The sequence below is a fragment of the Myripristis murdjan genome, chromosome 21 (genome assembly GCF_902150065.1).
Source record: "Myripristis murdjan chromosome 21, fMyrMur1.1, whole genome shotgun sequence".
NCBI lineage: Eukaryota > Metazoa > Chordata > Actinopteri > Holocentriformes > Holocentridae > Myripristis > Myripristis murdjan.
In genome coordinates, this window is record NC_044000.1 from 5,439,014 (window position 1) to 5,461,985 (window position 22,972).

A 22,972-nucleotide genomic window follows, 5' to 3' on the forward strand; every position below is an offset into this window, starting at 1 on the left:
TACATGCCTTCCTTACAAAGGGAACATTTTATGTTCTTTGAGACTGACAGTAGGCAACTTAACAACTGTCTCTCTTGTTCCACACTCACCAGCACCTTGTTACGTTGATGCTACAGATGTAAAAGGGTCACTAAGTCAAGGATGTTTCCCACTGAATGAGCAGGCTTCAACATGGCTGAGGTTAAAAGATAAAACAAGGTGTCTCGGTTCAGTACTGAGTCCCTGAGATGAGAAAAAAAGGAGGAAAAAAAAAGCAGAATTACTCTCCTGTAGTTGTCCCTGAGTGAAGGGGCCTTACTGTGAATGAAAAGACACATTCTTTTAAATAAGCAAGAGCCAAAAAGAAACAGAAAACCGTTGATGTAATTCCAATTAAAACAACTGTTCCAACATCACAACCACATAAATGGTGCACGTGGAATGCACAGAAATTCATGATCCAACTTCTTTAAAAAAAAAAAAGAAAAAGAAAAAGAAAAAAGAAAGAAAAAATAATGGCCTACTTTAGCAAATAAAGGACTTTTTATACAATCAACAGATTTGGTCACAGCAGAACAATATAAAGGCAAATGCACATAAATTAGATTATTTCTATTGGCATAGAGGTCCTAGAGAAAAAAATCAACAATAACCATTTGGGAGTACTTGTAGCATCGTAGATATGGATTATTAGATTCACTGGAGCTAAACACAGTGGCTACAACCTATATTCACTGTCTTGGTTATGATATTCTTATGCTACAAAATGATTTCAACATGCACTGATTTGCGATGTTGATGGTCTGAAATAGACATCCTTATACCACTGTCATCCCTCCATCACCATATAAGTAGATGGCGTTCTATCAGTGTATTTTCTCTTCTCCAGTTAATTTCCTCCGCCACAGGAACAGATACGGTCCATCAGTGAGACAGTTAGACCATGGCATCCCATTAAATCCCACTGAGGATGCACTGGGTGGAATGCTGGAATATTTGTGTTTATATTTTCCCAGTGAAAGTGAAGCTAAAACGAGTAAAGGAGGTGAAATCTGCAACAGATCAGAATTGTGTGGTCTGGAGGCTTTATATTTGCAGGTCCTTCTCTTCTTCTCTTTTGTGTAGATTTCAGACAAAAAAAACACCAGATAGGAGAATTTTCAGCAAAAAATCCATCTTTTATAGCCTCTTTATATTTGGAAAATGTAGTCAGGGTGTTTCAAATGGGGAACATGATAAACATAAAATTTCCCACAGACAGAAAAAAAAAAAATCCTTTTTTGTAAAACTGAATGGGTGCCATTCTGGTTTCTACCACAGGATAGAAAACGACAACATGCCCTATGGCCAAACAAAGCTATGTTTAGTCCATATTGAAATGGTAATATGATGCCGTGCTTGACTTCAGCAGAAATGCTGATTGATCCTCTGTAGGTTACTGTCATGGCAACGTAAAAGATTTCCTAGAAATTGTTAGACATCAGCTACATTTCCAGTCGTTTTGATCCTTTCCCTAACAAATTGTATCTATGAAATGTAGTGAAAATTGAAATTGATTTTTTTTTTTTATTTTGACCGGGCATTTTACAGTCACAAGGTTTATTCACTTCCCACCCTCATGTGTTTTAAATGCACACACTCTTACATGGCCATTAATACCTCCTACAAGCGATAATGGATTTCTTTCTGTCTATCTCTTTTGCAAGCGTTTTCATATCACATAAGTGTTATTTTACCGGCCCAAAAAAAAAAAAAAAAAAAAAAAAAACAGCAAAACCTTACAAACATTGCACCAAAGTTCCAAGCACATGTGATGTATAATAGGTCGGGGAAAAGTCCTGCAAATTCATGCTTATGTAAAAAAAAAAAAATACCAAAAGTATTGCTTATCAAATGTCAGAGTAGGTGATAAGATAATGTGTTTTTGTTTGTGTGTGTGGAGGGAAGGTATGCACGCAGCAGAGAACCTTTCATCTTAAAGGTGTCAGCGGTCTTGTTGGCTGGCTCCACTGTGAAAGTGCAGCGGATAAATGTATAATAAAAAAGAAGGGTAATGTCCTCTGGAGATGTAGTGGTACTTAGTTACTATTTACCTGACAGGCGTTCAGCTCCGCCCACACTCGCCCACAGGAAGATGTACTGTATGACACCGTTTGCCCACACACTTTCTCACCGTCTCACTCTCATCAACACACACACACACACACACACACACAGAGGCTCTCTCGTTCATGTACCTGCACTCGCATACCTGAACTCGCTTGATCCGTACTTGCTCTCTCATCCTCGCACACACAGCTTGCTTTTGTTGAGCGCGCACGCACACACGCCTCACTCCCACTCACATTTCACTGATTCTTGAGAACTGGGTAGAAGCAGTAAATACGGTTCATCTCACTTTCAAAAAATGAGATTTACCATAAGTAGAAAGGAATGAAATCAAATGGGACTAGTTCTCAGCCCCTGGTTTTTATGTATTTTTTATTTTTCTCCACAAAGCAGGTTACTTGCTTACATCATTGGAGATAAGAGAGGTATATTGCTCTCATTTAGCACAGTTTAAGAGCAGGAACATCATCCTTTCTGCCTCACAGTTATGTTGAGTGCTAACTTCATCCGTGTGCCTGCCTCTACGATGCACACTTATGTTGCTTCCTTTATTCTTACACCAATTTGGTGTAGCATAGCTCTACACCATTTGAGCTATCAGCAACATTGGTCTAACTTGAGTTGCTTGAATTCAAATTTTTTTCCTGCTATTTATAGTATTTTTTACCCTATGAAAACCATTTGATTCATATGGTTTGCAGCAGATCAGATTCAGCTGGCAGATTCTCCAATCCATAATTATTTTATATTTTCAGCTAGAAACCTCCGTCCACTTTTAAAATGTTGAGCTTCCTTCATACATTATTTGTAATCATCACCTTTTACATATCTGTTGTACTTTATGAATTAACCAACTTTTATTTCAGCTTTTTTTTCAAACCATGCCCTTTCTTTTTAAACTAATGACTTTCATATTTTCAGCTACAAATGTCAGTCAGATTTTAAATTCAGCACAAGTTGGACTTTTTGATATCTTTTATCATTTTTGACATATCACAGTTTAAGTTTTATGCAGCTTTCAGAGACTATAATGGGTGTGTATTGTGTCTCAAGAGACTGATTAGCTTACCAGTTTTACTTTTCTGTTATATCTCCCATAATTCACGCAAACATACATATTTACCCCAAAAACTTTTATTTTTCTGCTCTTTCTGTCCCTGCACCTTTTGAAGTGATACAACTCATATCTTTGAAGTTTTGAGCATTTTCAGCTTAAGCTCTGGTTTTAGCTCAGTGTGAGCAGTCTACACGGACTTAAGCTTTTTCACACACACACTTGTGTCTGTATGTGTTTAACCTGTCACTGTTCCCACAGTTTTCAACATACATACACATAAAAATACCAAAATGTTCAGCTGATTTGTGCTCTAACATCTCACTGCTACCATGCACTGCAGAGTACGGGCTGATTTCCTCCATCTGACACAGCTGTCACTTCACCTCTCAGCCAATATCGAGACCCCACCACCCCCCACCCCCGACCTCTCTCTCACACACACTTTCTCTCTAGTCTACACACTTGTTCACAGCAGACATATTGACAGGAGCAGCAGCACCTTAATTCATGTCATTAGTAGCACCTGTGTTCACCTGCCTTTTCATTTCACAACAGCTACTTTGAAAACTGTCCACAGGTCTCACTCTCATTGCACTCCTTTTTGCCCCCCTTACACACATACTCCCTCACTCACATTCACATACACACACACCCAAACACACCCACAGACACACACACTCTGTCTGTCCTCTCAAATGTTATTGCGGTCACATAGATAGACCCTTTTTTCAAGTGTCATTTTGTTCACTTTTTGCACATGGAATGGTCCATTCAAACACATTTAGTACTATTTCAAGTACCTCAGCCCCTTTTACCGCTAATACATTTATTGCTGTCAAGTACGTCAACCCCTTCTACTACTACATTTAGTACTTCTTGAAGTATTTCAGCTTTTCTAGCATATTACACCACATATACTTCCTTTTAATATCCCCCTTAAGCATATTTATCTGATTATTAAATTGTAAGATGATCAATTTAGATAACATGTTTTTAAGTTAAAGGGATAGTTCACCCAATTTGAATGAAGTGATATTATTTCACCTTCCCCTCTAGCTGTTCTGTAGGACAGTAGTGGTGCTATCTTCCTCTCATTGTTACTGAGTGCTGGATACTGTCTGGATGCTCCACATGCTAACTGTTAGCCTCCTGCCATTGAGATGGACTTCCCCCCAACATTCTGAAATATAACTACCTTAATCGACTCAAAGAAGGTTCAATATCTTTTTACAAGTGTCATTCCAAATCGAAAATGATTCCCTTTAGGAGACATTGATGATTAAATAAAATGTCACTATTGACCAATCAAGTTATGAACATATTTAATTAAAATCAACAAAGGTCCATTTAATAGACCTTTTAACCACCATGCTGAAGCTTGTATAATCCAGTGGATTTTCAGAACCGTCAGATTACACAGACACTTCATGACAGCAGCGATAATCGTTAGTAAGAATTATCAGGAATATGAATGGAGGAGAAAACACAAAATCTTTGATAGAATATACCTATGCTCACATGGTGTTTTCTAAAGCAGAATGCGCAGTGTCCTATATCCCTGGAGTTGTTTATGTTGATGTTCTGACAGATTTTGCACAGTGCAGGAGTCTGCACCGTCTGAGTCACGCAGAAATCACTGGCCTTCACACAGTGAACTTACAGTACTACTACTAAGTGCCACTGCTGCTGCCATTAGACTGCCACTGCTGCTAATGTACCACTGCTGCTAATGTAGCACTGCTGCTCTGACTGCCACTGCCACTTCTGCTCTTTCTAGTACTACTGGTACGGCTACGTCTAGTACTACTGCTGCTACTATCACTGCTGTTAGAGCTGCTGCTACTACAAGAACTCACGATGATATAGCTACAGTACCACTACTGCTATTGCTGCTACAGATATGTTGCAGTAGTATTACAAAACTACTACAATAACGCTATTACTATAATCACTGTACCACTATTGCACTACTTAATGCAGTGCAAACGTCTCATGTTTTTTTTTTTTTTCTTTCTTTAATCTAGATCCACATCACTGTGCAGGCGTCGGTGTTTCTCTGCTGGATTTGAATTTTCACAGAATAAACTTTATCCGTCAATAAGCTCCCTTGTCCATATTCATGTGCTGTAATCCGCCGGCCATATACTGGCTCATCCCTATGATCCACACATTTCAGACCTCCTCTTATAATGCATTTCACTATCTCCCTTATACATGTATTCAGTGAGCTAACAAGTGTGAGGGGTTGCTAATGGTGACTGCCAGTAATTTGATACATGCATGAATGGTGTGTTGACATGGCTTTTGTATTGCAACGCTGCTAGCTAAGTGTTCCTCCATTATTTTTTCCTCTCGTTGTTCTCCTTCGTTCCAGCAAGGACCAGGTATTGATTAAGAGGTTGCTAAGCAACAGGCATAGTTGCCACAGAAGCTGGCAGAGGAGAACAGAAAGCCAGATGTAATGTACTGTTCTGTTATATCCTATCCTTCCTCTAGCTGCCTTTATGGAAGCTTTTCACAACAACTTATACATTTAAATTTCTCAAAGCTCACATCCCTGCCTGCGCTCCTGGACGTCCTGAAGGCGCAAACATTCAAGGCGAGTCACAGAGCAGGGTGCCTGCAGGTGCAAGAAAGTGGCATTGAAGAAAAATAAACATTTAGACATTCTTATAGTGTATGGATCAGTTTGTGATGTTCTGTGAAATCAAAGAGTCATTTTGTGAGTGTTGCAAATTACTTTTTTGTACCCGCCTTTCTTCAGTCAGCCTTGTCCACTTTCAGTCAGTAATTTCCTACATTTCCCAGCATGCCTTCCAACAGTGCTGAACTTGTTGCTGTCAGCCAAATGTGTGCACATGGACATAGAAACATACGTTGATAGCTAACTAGTTGATGAACACGTGGGTGTGTTCATGATTGCAGCCACTCCCCTCCTGTGAACCCAGCATGTTTTCTACCACCAAACAAAATGGACCCTTAAATAAAGATACAAGGTACATCATCAAAACCTGCTTTTCCCCCCAGCAGTGTTAAAGGGATCATTCCCTCCAACCAGTATCCAGCACTCAGTAACAATGAGAGGAAGATATAGCACCACTAGATAGATAGATAGATACTTTATTCATCCCGCAGGAAATTCACAATTCACTACTGTCCTACAGAACAGCTAGAGGGAGAAGGGAAACAGTATTCAATTTTCCACTGGGTGACGTATCCCTTTAAAGTGTTTCAGTCTCACATAGATTTTGAAAGCTCTGCTGCTATGCATTTTTTAATTCCTGAATTGTTCAGGGAAATTAGATCTAATTGTGTTTATTTGAACAGATGGAATAAGAAGGAGACCTTTTTGTTTTGGTTGTATTAACCCTGTAAAGCAAGAGTTGACATGCATGTGCATCAAACTTGCTGTAATTAATTGCACCTAATTGCAAGTAATGTAACACAGCTTCAGCAGCTGACATTACCACCAGGTGTACAGTACGTTCACTATCCAGTTTCATATTTGCATTTTATTTTCATCAAAATGAAATGGAATGAAAACAAATTCTGAAAGCTGCTTGAAATTCTAATGTTTTATAAAGATTTAAATCATATAATTTAAAGAGTTTTCAGACTTTTAGGAGCGTGTGTCAAAAAAACTTAAGACAAAAGGCATTCCAAGGACTATTTTTTTGTTTTGTTTTGTTTCCACATGACAAAGCTTGCAGGCACCCTGCAAAAACCTGAAGTGCATTGTTTTTACCAGACAAACTGAGAGTGCTTTCTTTTCTCCCACTAATGAAACCCAGATGTAATGTGATGGACTGATAGACCGCAGTGCTCTTTTCTGTGTTTGTCTCTCGCAGAGAGCTTTTCACACCAAATTGTCAACTGAAATTGTTCAGTGTCAAAGCTCAGTCCTATAGCTCTCTGGTCGTGCTTCTTGTTTTGTGGAAAGTAAAAAACACTTGAGTCGAGTCACAGCAGAAAGCAAGGACACATGCAGAGAGAGTGAGGCGAAAGTGATAAATAGAGACGTCCTAAATTTAACCGAATCTTCCTAAATTATAAACTGTGCATTGTAATTTTTGCTGTAACCTTTTGCTGAATGAAAGAGAACAGTGTGTTACACACACAGCATGCAAAATACATATTACCCTGTCTCAGTTTAATACAGGATGATAACTGTGTGGGGGGGTGGTGGGTGCGGGGTGAGCAGCGGTTAGTGTGGCAGAGTTTCATTAAGTGTTCCTATTAAATTATAGGTCAATATCTTTTATTTTTTATTTTTTATTATTTTTATTTTGCTGCCAAAAGCCAAAGTGTTGTGGTGGTATTTTAGCATTTAATAAGTTCCACGTTAAAAAAAAACTCCCAAACAATAACAATTACACAGTGTTTCCTTTAAAAATGTATTCTTGGCAGGATGGAAAAGCCTAATAATAAATATAGCTGCTTGAAGAACTTGCAGAGTCCAAACAAAGTGAGAACTGTAGTGCCACATCTTTGCCAGCACTGGTTGCCAGCCTTTTCTATCCAGTGTTCTTATGACACTGGAACAAGATACAGTACACCGATTTAATTATCATTAAAAGACTCTTTGCTGGCATGAACATTTGAGTTCTGTAGTGCCACCTACATTTGAAATGTCGTGAAATTAGGTACTCTGTGGCTGAGGGATTGGGCAGCCACTTTCAGCTTTTGTGATTGGACTACGCTGAGGAGGCTCGCTTTGTGTAGCAGTGGTGTGCCCCGAAATTCATGGGCATAAAGGAAGAGGAAGATTGGCCTAGTGAAAGAACACCTAGAAGCCACTGAAATTTGATTGGCTGACCATTGCTATTTTTTTCATACACCAGTGTGATAAAGCCTGAGACTGCCTCTGTCCAAGACACAGCATCCAAAACGTGAACATTACCAAGCAGTGGTTTGGTAATTGCTGGCAACATTTGAGGTGGTTTCATTAGCCACGTCACAAATGTGATTGATTTATGGCAGCCAAAAAAACAAAAAAAAATCGCAAAAGTTGCAAAAAATACGATTTTGATTTTTTGGAAAAATTCAAAATTGTGGACATTGACAACTTAATGAACTTGTTTTAACTTGATCCAAGGACCTACAGGAAAAAGCATTTTGAGTCATGGTGCATAAATTCCTGGCCAGAATGTAAAGTTGCTTGTTATAGCACCACCATATAGCCAAGCAGTATAATTAGTTTTCTCAGTTCTGGCTGAGATTTCAAATCCATCTGCCAAGTTTGGTTGCTGCGGAGCTTCGGATACTTTTGGCAAAGACAGCACTTTGTTAAAAATGATAACCGACAAGCATTTTCACACTGTGCAATCTGATTGAAATTTACGTTGGAATCAGTTCAGGTTAAGGACTTCCCAGCCGGTGAACTATCAGTCACTTCTCAAATGAATATATGATCAAACAGGCAGCATCATATCCATCACACTGCATGCTGAAAACACAGATTAGACCATTTTTCATCTTAACAAAAGCCTCTATATCAGCAAACCAACACACTGCTCTAAGCCTGGTCATAACCACACACATAAGAGCCATATATGCTCCTCAGGGGCCTCGGGAGTTGATTTAACAGCATGAGACTGTACTTAAACTTCTGTCGTGCTCACAATGGTGTTATTGTTTGAATTCTCTAGTGGGTAGTAGCATCATGCTCAAAACCTTTAGAACTGTGAGGGCTGTTGGATGTAGCCTGTGCAGACTGTCGTAGGTGTTTTATTGAAGGAGTGTGGCTGGCTCAGCTTTGTGGGCTCATTCCAACACCATGGCTCATGAATCGCTGAGGGTTTAAAGAGGAATATCTCTTGACTGGATACCTCTTGAAAAGAATGACTTTCGCTAAATTCAGACTTTGTACTCAGACGACACACGTTTCCAGGACTGTCTCTAACTTCATTCACAAGGATTCACAGAGCGAGACGTTAGTATTCACGTCCAGCTCTCAGCACAGTTCCACTTGCTGTGCTAAAAATTCTCCACTCATCAGTTGGAGCTCGGGCTATTTTTCTGGCTTACGTCAAGAATATGCCTTGGTATTTTGTTTTAGTGTTCATTGTGTGAAGACTGAGACTCGGCTCTGCTACCATCACCCAAGGGCAGGCTTCAGAGTTGCTGCTGTCGGAGGAATGTAGCCTCTTAGGTATAATACCGTCAGAGTTGGTTGGAGCTGTCAGCTCTGTCATGTTGCACTGCTCTCCTCTCTCACTGCACAGTCAAATGGAGCAGGAAAACATCTCATGTCCTAAGATATTAGTGCTGTAAAAATTGAATTACATTGTCCAATTTGAATACATTTTTGACATTTTACCAGATGTTTTTAATGTGTTTATTTCCTTATGACCTTTGCTTCTTTTTTTGCTTTTTTTCTGCATTTCTGCTTATTCTGATTACATAGACACAGTGAAGAGAGACAGGAAGGGGAGGGCAGAGAGAGGGAATGACATGTAGTAAAGGGTCTAGGCCAAAATCATCTCAGGCCGCTGCAGCAAAGATTTAGTATAAACCACACACTTGGTACATGCTCTCCCTAAGCCCCCTTTGCTTTTCAGCCTTTATTCATCCAGGTGAAGTCAAATGAGTTCTTTTACAGCAAAATCCTGCTTTTCCTCTGTAGTTCTAAATAGGCCAGGTGGTCTGCCCAGCCACACTCACATGTTGCCTGGATTGGAGAAAAGTAAAAAAAATAACTTTTTGTGATTTACCAACTGTTTACCACTGTTGCTTTCATCCTCAATTTCCTGGGTTTTCTCCAGTGTATTATAGGCCAAGACCTCTACAATACACTTTTAGATTGCCTGTCTGGCCAACATGTTTCAAAAATTCTGAAGTTTACTCAAAATAAATAAATAAATAAATAAATACAATTAGACATAGCGGGATTGGCCAATAGATTATTTATTTATTGTCCTCTTTTTATGGAGATTAGTATTATCCTAGTATGAAGTGGTAATAGCAACTGGTCTCTTCGCTTTATTACCAAACAGTAGCTCAATTTGGACACTTTACACGTTACATACAAGGCTTGTTTGTTTATTAGCAGGATAAACATCAAATCTCTAACAGTTATGAGCAGATTTGCATGAAACCTTGTTGAAAGGCTGGTCATGGAGTAAGGCAAAACTAATTGACTTTTCACACCGATTGGCCAAAGGTGGGTGTGGCAGGGAGCATGATCAACTTTGGGTGAATATCCAACGTATGGAACTGTCATATCTTGGATATCTGCATAGTGATGGAGGTATTTGTTCCACAGAGTGCTCTCTAGTTAGACATTGTTGTACTATTATTTCTAATCACAAAGTACAGCAAAGATAATATCAAAACATAGGTAACATTACTACAGAAACTAGATGACCAGTGAAAGAAAAGATCCATATAAATTAAATGAATATACTGTAGAATAACTATGCCATGCAACTGGAGGAGGCAGTTTGATGTAGTGTACCTGGATTATAGGTTTTGAGGATACAGTGTCAGTCATGGTGTCTTCGCATGGGCAGTGTCACTTGATACTCAGATTCAGTGAAACACTGGAGATGTTTGGAGGTATTCCCAGCACCCAGAGAGCATGGTCGTGGATTCAAAGGAAGCAGGTGGCTGGTTTGGTCGCCATTCTCCACCTCCTCTCTCGGCAGCCACACTCTCTGGGCTCGCTCCCGTCCCTTCATTAAATAATACCCTGCTGTGCTTTACCAGATCACACACGTAGAAGCTGGGTGTGTATACGCAGCCGTTTCAGGGCAGCTCTTCATGGAGTGGCTCAAAAACTGTCCACCTAGAACTGGCTTTACCTTTCAGTCAGAGTGAATGTGATGGCAAAAGGGGGACAAATTGCCTGTGTTTTAACCAAGGACCACTGTGAAAATGGAGACTGAGGCAGCTATTGTTCAAATAGAGAAATGTCATCTGCACTCTCGATTCTGTTTTACGTCTTGAAATAGAGGTTTGTCGAAGCCCTGCTGTGCACCCACAAAAGAGACACGTGACACGCAGAATAATGATAGAGGGCTGAGACATTGTGCTCCGTCTCCCATAGAGTCTTACCAGAGACTATACCATCGAGCTTCCATCAATACTCACTAATTGTTTAGAGACTTCAGAGGTTCTAGTGGAGCACGGTGCAGAATTTTCTATTAATATTGTATGAAGAGAAAATGTGATGGAAATCAGCTTTCTCAATCATACTATTGCAGCAAGCGATGAAGCCTGTTCCTTGGAGAGATTGAAAGCTACTCTCTTTTGTTTGACCTTTTCTATTGCCTACTGAGTTTATTATTGTAACGTAATATCTCTTTAAAACTTTAATTGCAGTCTATTAGTTAGTTATGTATTGGTTCAGTTTGGTCCTTAAAGGGATAGTTCACCCATTTTGAAAAGTGGAGGGGAGTGAATTTTTTTTTTTTTTTTTTTTTTTAAATAATGGGTCAACTTTCCCTTTAATGTGTGCAATAAGATACAGATATTCCATCTGGGAAATGTCCAAGCATGTGAATGTTTTTTCCTAATCAGTGCCACTGGGAAATGACTGCAGTTATACACACACCACTGACAACGAGACAAAGACACAGACAAAGACAGAGAGTGGTGAAACCATTTTTTTTTAGATCATTTCATCCATATCTTTTCATCCATGACCAAACCTCTCACTGCTTTCATCGCTTTACATGGCAAGAGTTACTGCTAGTATCTTAACTGTTCCTCTTTATGCACCAGAATCAAAGTTATCATTTTACCACATCCATATGCAGCTTGTGTTGTTTTTTTTGTTGTTTCCCTCCACCACTTTTTAAGTCGAGTTTGCTTCAGCAGGTCAGCTCTTCATTTGGTATTCAGAGGCTCAGCAGAGACATCGGGTGGCTCATAAATCAAACGATATTAGTTTTTTATTTAAAATCAGATATCAGCATCTGTAATGATGGATGTTCCTCTCTGATCACAGCTAGTCAATATGTTTTTGTTACTATAATTTTTTTTTTTTTTTTTTTTTTATCAGATGTCTGACCAGAGGAATCATTCCAGCATGGTGTGGGAGGATTTTACTCAACAGTCTGTAAAAGCTGCTGTGAAACCTGCCTTGCTCTGCCTTAAGGAACTGCTAACCCACCTAAAACAATTCCATCAGTCTTCTCAATGGACAGTTTTAGTGTCCTGTGATACTCGAAATGCTGTTTCAGAGGCTCTTCCACCCTGACAAGTATAACACTGAATACTTGTTGGGAGTGTTTGGTACGGGTATGCTCACATTTGGAGATACTGGCTCAAATCACTTGATAGCAGCTTGTATCCAAAATAACTCGTCTTAAAAACAAATCTGTACACTCACAGATTCACTGTGCCCTCTGAGTCTCTCTCTGTCTGCGCCTGTCTCTCGTCCCTCTCGCTTTGTGGCTTTATAATCATGGCTCCTGCCTCTTTTGTCTGAGCCAAGAGTGGAAGGGCCCTGACCTTTTCTCCTCCTCCTCCTCCTCTTCCTCCTCCTCCTCCTCCTCCTCCTTCTCTTTATCCTCTTCCTCTGCCATGTCTTCTTATTCTAGAGTTAGAGGAGAGAAATTGGAGGTATGTTAGTCATCCGCTGGGCAAGCAGCAGCAGTGTATGACCATGGCAACATGATAAGGAGGGGTGTGCGAGAGAGACAGAGCGAGCAGCTTGTAAGTGTATGATGTAGGAGTTGAATTTGCCTGGCAACAGGTGAAGAGCGTGAGGCCAATCGGTGGATATTAATCCATTTTTAAGAGCTTTTCTGACTATTTTTGAAAAAATGACATGTTACCACCTCTTCCCTCTTTTTCTACCTGTGCCTCTCTCCCTCCTCCACCATCCCTCGCTTCCCTTGAGTGTGAGGTGTACATCAGTCAGCGCTAACGACTAATAAGTATCGCAGTCCGCATCATCAAAAATGCATGGAGCTGATCTGCAATTAAAAAGGCCTCGGGTTTGATGTCGGTGACAGCAAACTGTCAGCGCAAGGTGTCTCTTTTGAGTGTGTGTGTGTGTGTCTGTGTGTGTATGTGAGATTTTTGCATAACGAGGGTTCAGTGAGTTTATCCTCTTGTCAGGTGTGCGCGTCGACTCGGTTCCACATGGTGTGCATGCATGCATTTGTGTTGTGAGCTGTTTGTATTTTCGCTTTGTGAGGAGTGGGCTGAAGATGAGCTTTGCCCCCCCGATGTCAGGAGTGTGTGTGTGGGCGTATGAATCATGATGGGGGTGGGGGCGGCGACGGCGGTGGTGGGGGTGACGGGTCGACGACAGTGCCTGCTGTAGCAGATGGTTTCAGCTGGCAGGAAGGGAGAATACAAGCAAGAGCGACAGTACAAGCTTGCCAATTGTTGCTCTTCATATGGGTGTGCTTGGCAACTCAAATCTTCATCTAGGCAACTTTTCACATCAACTCCACAGTCACAAATGACAGGGAGAAGTTGAGTTTCAAAGGAATTAAATGATAAGTTTGATATTTTTCCACCGCTGCTGTATTTCAGTGCTCAGTCATTTTCTCACAAACCGTTATAAATTTCCTTTATGAACATGGGAAAGTCGCAGCTGTGCATCTATTGCATTCTTGTATTCATTTCTACATTCTGAACAGCTGCTGTACCCTTTACAACTACCGCAGTACATACCAAATGTTCGGCACCTTCTGCAGAGCACAGAAAACTGAAGCTTGGCAAACCAGCAGCAGAACAATAACTGCATACAAGGGAATGTATAATAAACGCTAAATTAACTTTGAGAGTGTTGGATTGGATTGTTACCTGGATGTTATGAGTCCCCATGGCGGTGAAGTATCCTCATTCGTTGCTCTGTGCTCCCCTCGGCTGCTAATCCACAACGCTGGATTTCTATCTCTCCATTCACTTCCATAGCAAAACAGCTCCCAAAATAACACTTTAAGTACATAAATGAGTAAAAAACAAAGCAGATTTTGCCCATATAAAAACAATTTCTAGTTGTTTTAGCTATGCCAAGTCTCTATTCTGCAGCAATCAACCATGCTACACTGTCTAATAACTATTTTGGTATTGATGAATTGTGGTAAAATGGATCGAGGGAATAGCACTTGATACTGAAGCATGAGACCTCCGATCTCTTGTTAGTGTCTGGTTAGATACCACTTATCTTGTCACTACGAAGTATGAGGAGTCTTTTGGAGGCGAAACACAGAACAACTCGACTATTGTATGCTTTGTAAATATGGTGAATGGTGGCAATGTGTGTTGATCATTGCTCCGGATGGTACTCAAAGCAAAATCATTCCTCAGTTTTCAACTGCTCTTTAATATTACACATTACTCATTATTGATCGGTCACTCCTTGAGAGCAGTAATTTGTTACACTATTTGTTAGATTATTTTCCTCATCCTTTCTTCCATTCACAGGTCAGGGTAGGTCTGTTTCCTCACCTGTCGATGATGAAAAATCCTAAAAAAAATACTGTGGATGTCCAGGGTTCTTTCTATCATTTTACTGAAAAAAACTGTACTGGGAATACTTCCACCGAGAGAAATACACCTTAAACAGCCTGAACTAGTTCATGGACGTTGGTGCAACTCAGGACATTCTTGCATCCACCGAAAGAGAGAGACTAATGATGAGAAAGCTACATTTGAAATGGGGGATTCTTGGATAATTAAACTTGAGTCTGATATTTAGAGGGGTCAGTGTCAGAAGTAACAACATATATATATATTTTTAAAACTAATATTATTACTAACATTGATGGAGTAATTAATTGCACTATTTAGCATTATGAAAAGTGATATATTAGTGTAAGATGTTACCACCTAGGGCTGCTGTTGATGACACACATTTGAGAGGCATGCAGAGATGAAAAGAGGTCCTCCTTTAGGGAAGAGGGTAGGATTTATCTCACTTTACTGGCCCACTTTTGAAATACCAAGTGTCTCGACTAGAACTGGGAGGGCTGGAAGGAGCTCCCTGAGGAGTTTGTGGAGTTGGGGGTGTTGTTCTGTGGAGGCGACGTGGCCCTGCCGCTTTATCAGTCATTGTCTTTCCGCGGGGGGAGAGGGCTGTGGAGTCACATGGAAGCTATTAACTAAACCAGTATCAAAACTGGCTGTAGGAGGTGGGATTCATAGCCGCCAACATTCAGAGAGCACCTTAAAGGGGTAGTTCACGCATTCTCAAAAATGGGATATTATGTCATTTCCCTCCGAATCTGTTCTGTAGGCTATCTTCCTCTCATTGTTACCGAGTGCTGGATACTGGCTGGATGCTCCAAATGCTAACTGTTAGCCTCCTGCCATTGAGCTGGACTTCCCCCCAGCTAACATTCGGAAAAATAACCACCATAATCCACTAAGAGAAGGTTTAAGATCATTACAAGTGGCGCTTTCCCAAGCTAAAATGCTCATGTGACTAACAGTTTTGCTCAAATTACTGCTAGTACTGTATATTTCCTGGGGAATGCTGGTGGCTCACTTGGTAGAGCGCGTACCGCATACTGTTTCTTTTACTGTCACTGTATAACAAAGTGCAAGTGCTTGAAAAGATTATCTTTAAGGAAAGTATTTTTCTGGTTACCAATATTTGGAAAGATCTGGTAGCTTCTGCACTTCCAGTTTCACTCTGCACCAGAGGAGCAGCAGCCACAGAGACACATGTAGATTGTTTGAGTTTCCTATTATCTGTTTTGTTCATTAAACACATGTACACATGTTGGAGGACAAACACAACAACTTTTTCCAGAGCACTAAAAGAGAGCTGGCAAGTCATGTTGTGTCTAGCTTCTTCTTTCCCTCCTCTCCTCTCTATCACACATTTCATGAACTTTCCAGGCTCCTGCCAGCCGCTGCTGTAACTGAGGACCAGCGCAGAGCTGAGATCACATAAGAATAAAGATTTTTTTTTTTAAGCAGTAAACATTTCTTTACATCACTTCGGGTAGCAAAAATTCTACTACACATATTCAAACTCAAACTTTATTTATTTAACTCATTGGCTGCCAGCCATTTTCAGACAACTCAACTATTCACAGAATAATTATGTAAACAGGGCTGGGCTGCGGTGAAACGCGACTAGATTGCCGTGAGCTATGACAAAGCTGGAGTTGGTGGTCAGTTTTCTTTTTTTTTTTTTTTTTTTTTAGACGGTGCCTGAACGCAACATTAGCCTCCGCGGCTAGCGCAACTTGCCTAGGTCGCTCGTCTCCATGGTAACCATCGGAGTCACTGGAATTCGAAGAATCCTTTCTCACGTTTGCTCCCGTCTTCCTACTAGAATCACAGCGACACACACTCTGTTCTAGCGTAAGCTGCCTAAACTTGCGACATTGCAACATTTTTCTCTCTCTCCTCTCTGCCTTCTCTCTATCGTTTTGATCCTTTCCGATGCAGATTCGAGCACAAACTTCGCCGGTCCCCTCCTAGCCCGCCCCATTGAAAAGTCTAATTAACGTCGCATGCCGTTTTTGGCAGTTAACGTTTGGATTTGAATTGACGTCTATAGACGTCAATGGCAGCCAATGAGTTAATGGTTATTTTTCAGAATGTTAGCTGGGGGGAAGTCCACCTCAGTGGCAGGAGGCTAACAGTTAGCATGTGGAGCATCCAGCCAGTATCCAGCACTCAGTAACAATGAGAGGAAGACAGCACCACTATTGATAGACACAACAGATAGAGGGGGGAAATTGAATAATAGAATAATAGAATTGTTTTAAATGAGTGAACTGGTTCTTTAAACAGCTCTGCCATGCTGACAACTGATATGTGGAATTAGAATAAGAATAAGAATAAACATATCTAGTGTTACTGGTATCGCTTTCTCCTGTATCTTTACTCACCCTGTAGAAGGATTTGGTCACAAAAATGCGACTTAACACATGTGGAGAAGTGTAAATGTAGTAATTTATTGCAAATAAAAACAATGCTTTCCTGACAAAGCCAGTGTTATTACAGCATGAGCCAGTCCAGCATGTGTCTCCCATCTATTTTTATCAGAGGATCCTGGACAGATACAGGCTCTGGTTTGCCAAGTGGGAGCAGTCAGAGACAGAAGTTAACAACTGGGTTAGGATTCTTTTTTTTTTTTTTTTCTTTTTTTCTTTCAAACAAAAAACATAAAAACAGTGAGTAATGAAGAGGTTGGGCTTCAGCCTTTGGAGGCAAGCAAACCAACTTTGATTCCAGTACACTGCCAGTAGTTAACAGAGCTTGTTGAGGCATTGTTGCTATTGATACTGCTATTGATACTATTATGCTATTGATGCCAAGAAGAGTGCGTACAAATGAATAGGGATATAAACATTGTTTGATAGGTATATACATCAACATTACCACAGCATCCAAAAGTACACAGCCCATTTTTAACTCATGTGAAATGCCTACGTATTAGAGTTTTGCAGCTAAATTTTCGAAACACTCTCCACCAAGACTTCCAGTGTCACTTTTATTTGTAAAATATTGACAATGAAAAGTAACAGCCATTGTTGTGGTACTTAGTTCACAGAGGCTCACAGCACTAACAAACACACGGTGGTTCATTGAGTGCACATGCATCATGCTAGATTCAAAGCCCTTACAACACTCAAGGCTCCTCACACTCACACTGAATTTATTGGACAATTAGAGCATTGTCTAAGAAGCAGATTGTGCTGTTGCTGTCTAATTTGGTTGTCAGCTCATCACTCCATCCATTACGACCGCTGTGGTTTTCTCTTCAGGCTGCAGAGAGAGGCATTGGTCGTCGAAATCCAAGTAGCTAATACGCCAACTAAACACAGTGTACACAGTGTACGGCAACATGACACATACACACTGCAGTTAAAGCTCACTGGCACAACGGTGCACATCACGGCTGGTTGTTGAGGCTTTTGCAGCCACGACTGACAAAGCACTAGAAGCAGTTCCCGTGCAGGGCTCAAATCCACTGGTAAAGCTGAGTGTGTTGATCTTAATTTCATCTCTAGCTCTTATCTAGGAACAATTCTTTGCTGTTAGCATGCCTTCCATAAGACACTTTAGTTGTACTTTGATTAATATTCAGATACAATTTAGATACTGTATTTATATTGAATCATTCTGGATCATTCTGAAATCAATAGACTCACAAAGTGATGCAAAGATTAATACTAAAATTCCAGGGATTAGTGTCCTATGAAATGATCCAATCAACTTGTTCTGCTTCTGCTACCCACAATACATTACAGCTCAGCATATTACAAGACCTTCAAGCCGATACCTTAAGGTTAGTGATGTAGAGGTGGATTTGGAATCAGACACTGCCCTCTTTTTTGCTCTCCCTGCCTCCCCTTCTCCTCCTCTATCTTTTCCCTCTCTTTCCTTCCATCCTACTTGACAAAGTGCAGGGCCTCGGCCGCCACCACGGAGCCTTTGGTGCTGTCCAGGCTGGTGATAAGCTTGAAGCCTCCTCTTAGTGCTAGCATCACTGTCTCTAGCTTCAGACAGTCCAGCGTGCACAGGAAGGTGCTGTCCTCCTTCAGGACGAGCCGCGAGCCCGGCTCCGACTTGATGAAGTGTCGGAACTGGATCACGTTGGACGACACCTCGAACTCCTCCGGAAAGCCGTCCAGCCGGCTCTTGGAGATCTGCACCAGCCGCGCTTTGACCTTATCGATGAAGGCGGGGTCGCTGCAGTACACCTTGAGGCCCTGCGACCTGTCGTGGCTGTCCGTCACCTCCAGGAAGGCGGGCTCTCGCTGGGCCGCTCTCTGGTTTTCCCACTCGGCCACGGCTTCCACCAGTTCGCTCAGGCGGTAAAACTCCGCCTCCCTCCTGAGAAGCCCTGCCTCCCGGAAGTCGTCGGGCAGCTGGAGGTCTCCGGTTCGGAGGTAGTTGAGTACGTGGCGGAAAACCGGGCCGTCTCTATCGATGAAGGGGTTGCCCATGGAGTCGGTGTGCTGCACCGGCTTCTTGCCGTTGGCCAGCTCCTCCAGGATGGAGCCCTGCTGCTTGATCAACGTGGTCCGATGGGCAGCGTACAGGAAGCCCCCGACGTTGAGGGTGATGGTGCCTGATGATGGCTTCTTGAAGCTCTTGCTGGGCTGCAGCAAGTCCGGGTTGATGTGTCTCAATTCACTTTCCATCCTTCTGAGGTTCCATTCCATTCTCCGATCACCCTCTCCAGCTATGACCCAGCCTCCTCCAAGCCGGAGCGTGTGCGTGTCGGCGCGGCGCAGAGGAAATGTGTTTTGTGTATGCGCTGCGAGGTGTGTGAGAGTCTTTGGTGCCACCCAGAAAAATGAAAAGGGTGCCGTCAGCTGACGCGTGTTGGAGCGAGTGAGTGGTAGTGATGCATGGAGGAGTGCTGCCTGGCAGAGGATCTACAGAGCACTGGGAGCTGAAAACAAACCAGCTCTCTGTGCTTCTCTCTGTCCCTCCCCCTCTTGCTCTCGCTCTCTCTCTCTTTCTCAGGAGAGGGGTGGGCAGACACTGTCACACAGAGAGAGAAGGAATGAGCGAGCAAGCAACTGAATAGCCCAGTCTCCAGGTGCTCTCTCTCTCTCTCTCTCTCTCTTCCTCTCTCATTCTTTCTTTGTCTTTCTTGCTCTCCTTCCCTAATTAGCTTTGATGAAAAAGGTATTGAGCCGATCTTCAGCACTTGAGCATGGACACATGCCGCCCCCCAGTCTCCAGATGGAGAGGTTGGGGTGGATGTGTGTGTGTGTGTGTGTGTGCATGTGGGGGGTGCTTCTTCTGTAGTCGTGGTGGTGTGAAAGTGTCTCAGCAAGCGTGAGTCTGAATGCGAAACTACTTTTTTGCAGCCAAACCCATCTGTTTACCACTCAGCATTAGATGTGAAACGGAGTCGCGGTTTGAATAGGAATGCCCATTTAATCCACTTCTAATTGCGGGGCTTGCTGGCCTGCTTTTATTTTTATCTGCTCCTGATTTCTGGATATGACAAAGACAGGGAAAAGTGGCCAAGACACCCCGTACTTATGTACATGGAGCTAACATGGAATGCAAATAGCCTATTTTCTTTCTGCCGAGGTAACAAGCTGTTGGCAAAGACTTGTGTGACATGTGCATACAAAAACAGGTTGTCTCTTTTTGTTGCTTATGCATGAGTTGTGGGAGTGCACATGTACAAGTCGTGTGCGCAGGTTCCTGTGGAGGAAATGGGTCACTAACAATCGGCGGTGGGCTGCTTTTGAGGGAGAGGCTTTTGAATGGGGCAGCACATCGCCCTCTGTCTCCCCACACAGGGGGAACACACCGGGCTTGTATACTGGGTCTGGATCCCTACTTGCTGTGCTCTGGTGTGTGTTTGTGTGTGTGTTCAGTGTTGTGTGGGCGATTGCTGAAATTCACAGGAAATATGAAATGAAATGATATACCGTGTTGAACTGCTGGGGTCGATTTCCCAGGTTTTCTTTGTCCTCTTTAGTGTTATCACCAGTTCAGATTTTATTAGGACCCCCCCACCACCAACATCTTTTTTTCCTCTTCTGTCAAAAGTCAGTGGGATGGATCCTGTTGTTCTGTGCTTAACATGGATAATATAATGTAAGTAGAATGACATATGATTAAGTTATTGCATATTTCAGATTTGTTAAATATTATCATTGCAATATGATTAAAAAAAGCATCTCATGTTTTAACTTTAGAGGATTTATCTGCTCCTCTGTGGGTTCAGAAAGTTCTACAACCATCGGAGCTATGAGACCTTCACAGAACTAATTATATGAACTGAAAAATGTACGGTTGTCAAGCGAAAAACATAACAGTTTTTCTTATTTTCTGAAAACCTGGCATTATGTTGATACATAGTTTTCACTGGACAGCAGCAATTTGACAAACGGATGTTGTGTTATCCTCGAGCCACAAAGCCAAGCCGGCCGTTTTTCTTCCATTTCAGCTTCAAAGCCGGCAGACAGCAGCCCAGCAAACAGAGCCACGCAGAGCAGAGGAACCCCTGAAAGCAACAATAGTAAATATTGTCGTCAGATTTAGTGTTGGACATCGTTAAAGGCATTAACATAATTTTACACACCTACAGAATTTATTTTCACCGCCCAAGGGATGAATACATGCTTACTCACACTGAAGTTGCTCCAGAAGTGAAAATGACCACACGAGCTGTGAACTGAACTGCTGATATTTTGGCTTTACAATGTATGAAACTACAGGCACGGAATACAAACAACCGCCAACTTTTTATCACTGGAAGGTCAGTCCTCTTGCTTCCGATAATGTCAGTGACCTACTAATTGTTGCCATATTTGTCATAAATGACCACAATTATCTATCATTTAGACAAATTTCATGTCTCTATCATGTGCAGCCTCATGGGAAATTGCAAAAATATAAGAGAGGGAAAATAATAGACCAGCAGAAAAACAAATTGGGATTCAGCTTCTACAGGGCATTAACCTCTAATAATATCACACACACACACACACACACACACACACACATACAAATCCACCAACACATTGGCAGACAAACCCACTCACTTAAAATACCTGATTACACTTAATTCTGTCAAGCGCAACATTTGTGCAGCAGAAATATTCAAGTCTAGAGTGTTCTGTGACCCACTGTACGTGTTTTTATGTTTGCTGAGAGGCAGTGTCAATCAATATGCATAATTTAACAGTATTCTTACAGGAGTCTGGCAGTGATAAAATACCTGGATGCTGGCACCATTTGTCACGGTGTGTTTGCTTCGCAGTTTGCTTTTCCATGGTGTTTATATGTCCCTCACCCCCTTCACAGATTATTACTGATTAAGGTGAAGTATTTGATTGCGCTCAGCAGCGGGAGGAGAGGCAGAGGATGACACGACTCTACTGAACACAGAAGAAGAAGAGCTTCAGTGTCCTGAAATAGTGGACAACATCAGATAAGAGAAAGGGGTTTTTTGCCCATCTAGAAAAATGTGAAATTATTTCACTTCCCCTCCAGCTGTTCTGTAGGACAGTAGTGGTGCTATCTTCCTCTCATTGTTACTGAGTGCTGGATACTGGCTGGATGCTCCAAATGCTAACTGTTAGCCTCCTGACATTGAGCTGGACTTCCCCCCAGCTAACACTCCTCAAAATCACTGCCTTAATTCACTCAAATTGTCACACAAACAAGGTTTGAGTTTGATTATGTGTACACAACAGCTAGGTGGGGGTAGAGAAATAATATCACATTTTTCAAATGTGGGGGTGAAATGTCCCTTTAATGACACCAGGGGGAAAATTTGCAAATTGCAGCTGCAAGTAATAGGATACAGCAGAAACAAAGAGACTGTAATTAAGAATAGAATGAACTCACTTTAAACACTGAATTGAAATGCATGAGGTGAAAATGTAGAAAGGCCTGGTTCCAAATTCAGTGGATCTGTAAGTATAAAGCAGTGTGAGATGTTTGCCTTTTGGAAGGGTGGAGAATTGAAAAGAAAAGACAGTTTGTGAAAGATCACAGGGCATTGAAGTCTACTTCTCTGGGCAATGAATAAGGGTCTGAAAAAATAAAAACACTTCTCCTTCAGATAGGAAGTCAGGTGAGTTGCATTAGTGCAACAGGTTGACAGCCAGGTGCAACTGCGAGCTAATCCTCTAAATGGAATTGAGGGAATGTTAAAAAATTAATTTAAATGGAGTTGCTTCATTCAGATACGTTGACAGCGATGATAATTGCCGTGGGATACTGCTAGGGTCTGAACTCTTGTGTGTGTGAGTGTGTGTGTGTGTGTGTGTGTGTGTATTTGTATTTGTATGTGTGAGTGTGTTTAGCTTTCTCGTGTGTGTTTTTCTGGTTGAAGATCCCCGTGTGACAGCTCTCTCTGTCTCTTCGGCTATTTTCCAATCATAACGTGATTAGCGTTATCATCATCAACAACACTCC

The 22,972-nt window shown here is 41.6% G+C and overlaps 2 protein-coding genes across 3 annotated transcripts in view; one reads left to right on the forward strand and one right to left on the reverse strand.

The window, feature by feature from the left end:
• The window catches only part of gtf2f2b (general transcription factor IIF, polypeptide 2b), a 50,342-nt gene that overhangs the window by 8,480 nt on the left and 18,890 nt on the right, over positions 1-22,972 (forward strand). The gene's annotated exons all lie outside the window — the stretch shown is intronic.
• Positions 18,463-19,239, reverse strand: kctd4 (potassium channel tetramerization domain containing 4). Its single transcript, XM_030080126.1, has one exon. The coding sequence runs from the start codon at positions 19,237-19,239 to the stop codon at positions 18,463-18,465; it is 777 nt and encodes a 258-aa protein (XP_029935986.1).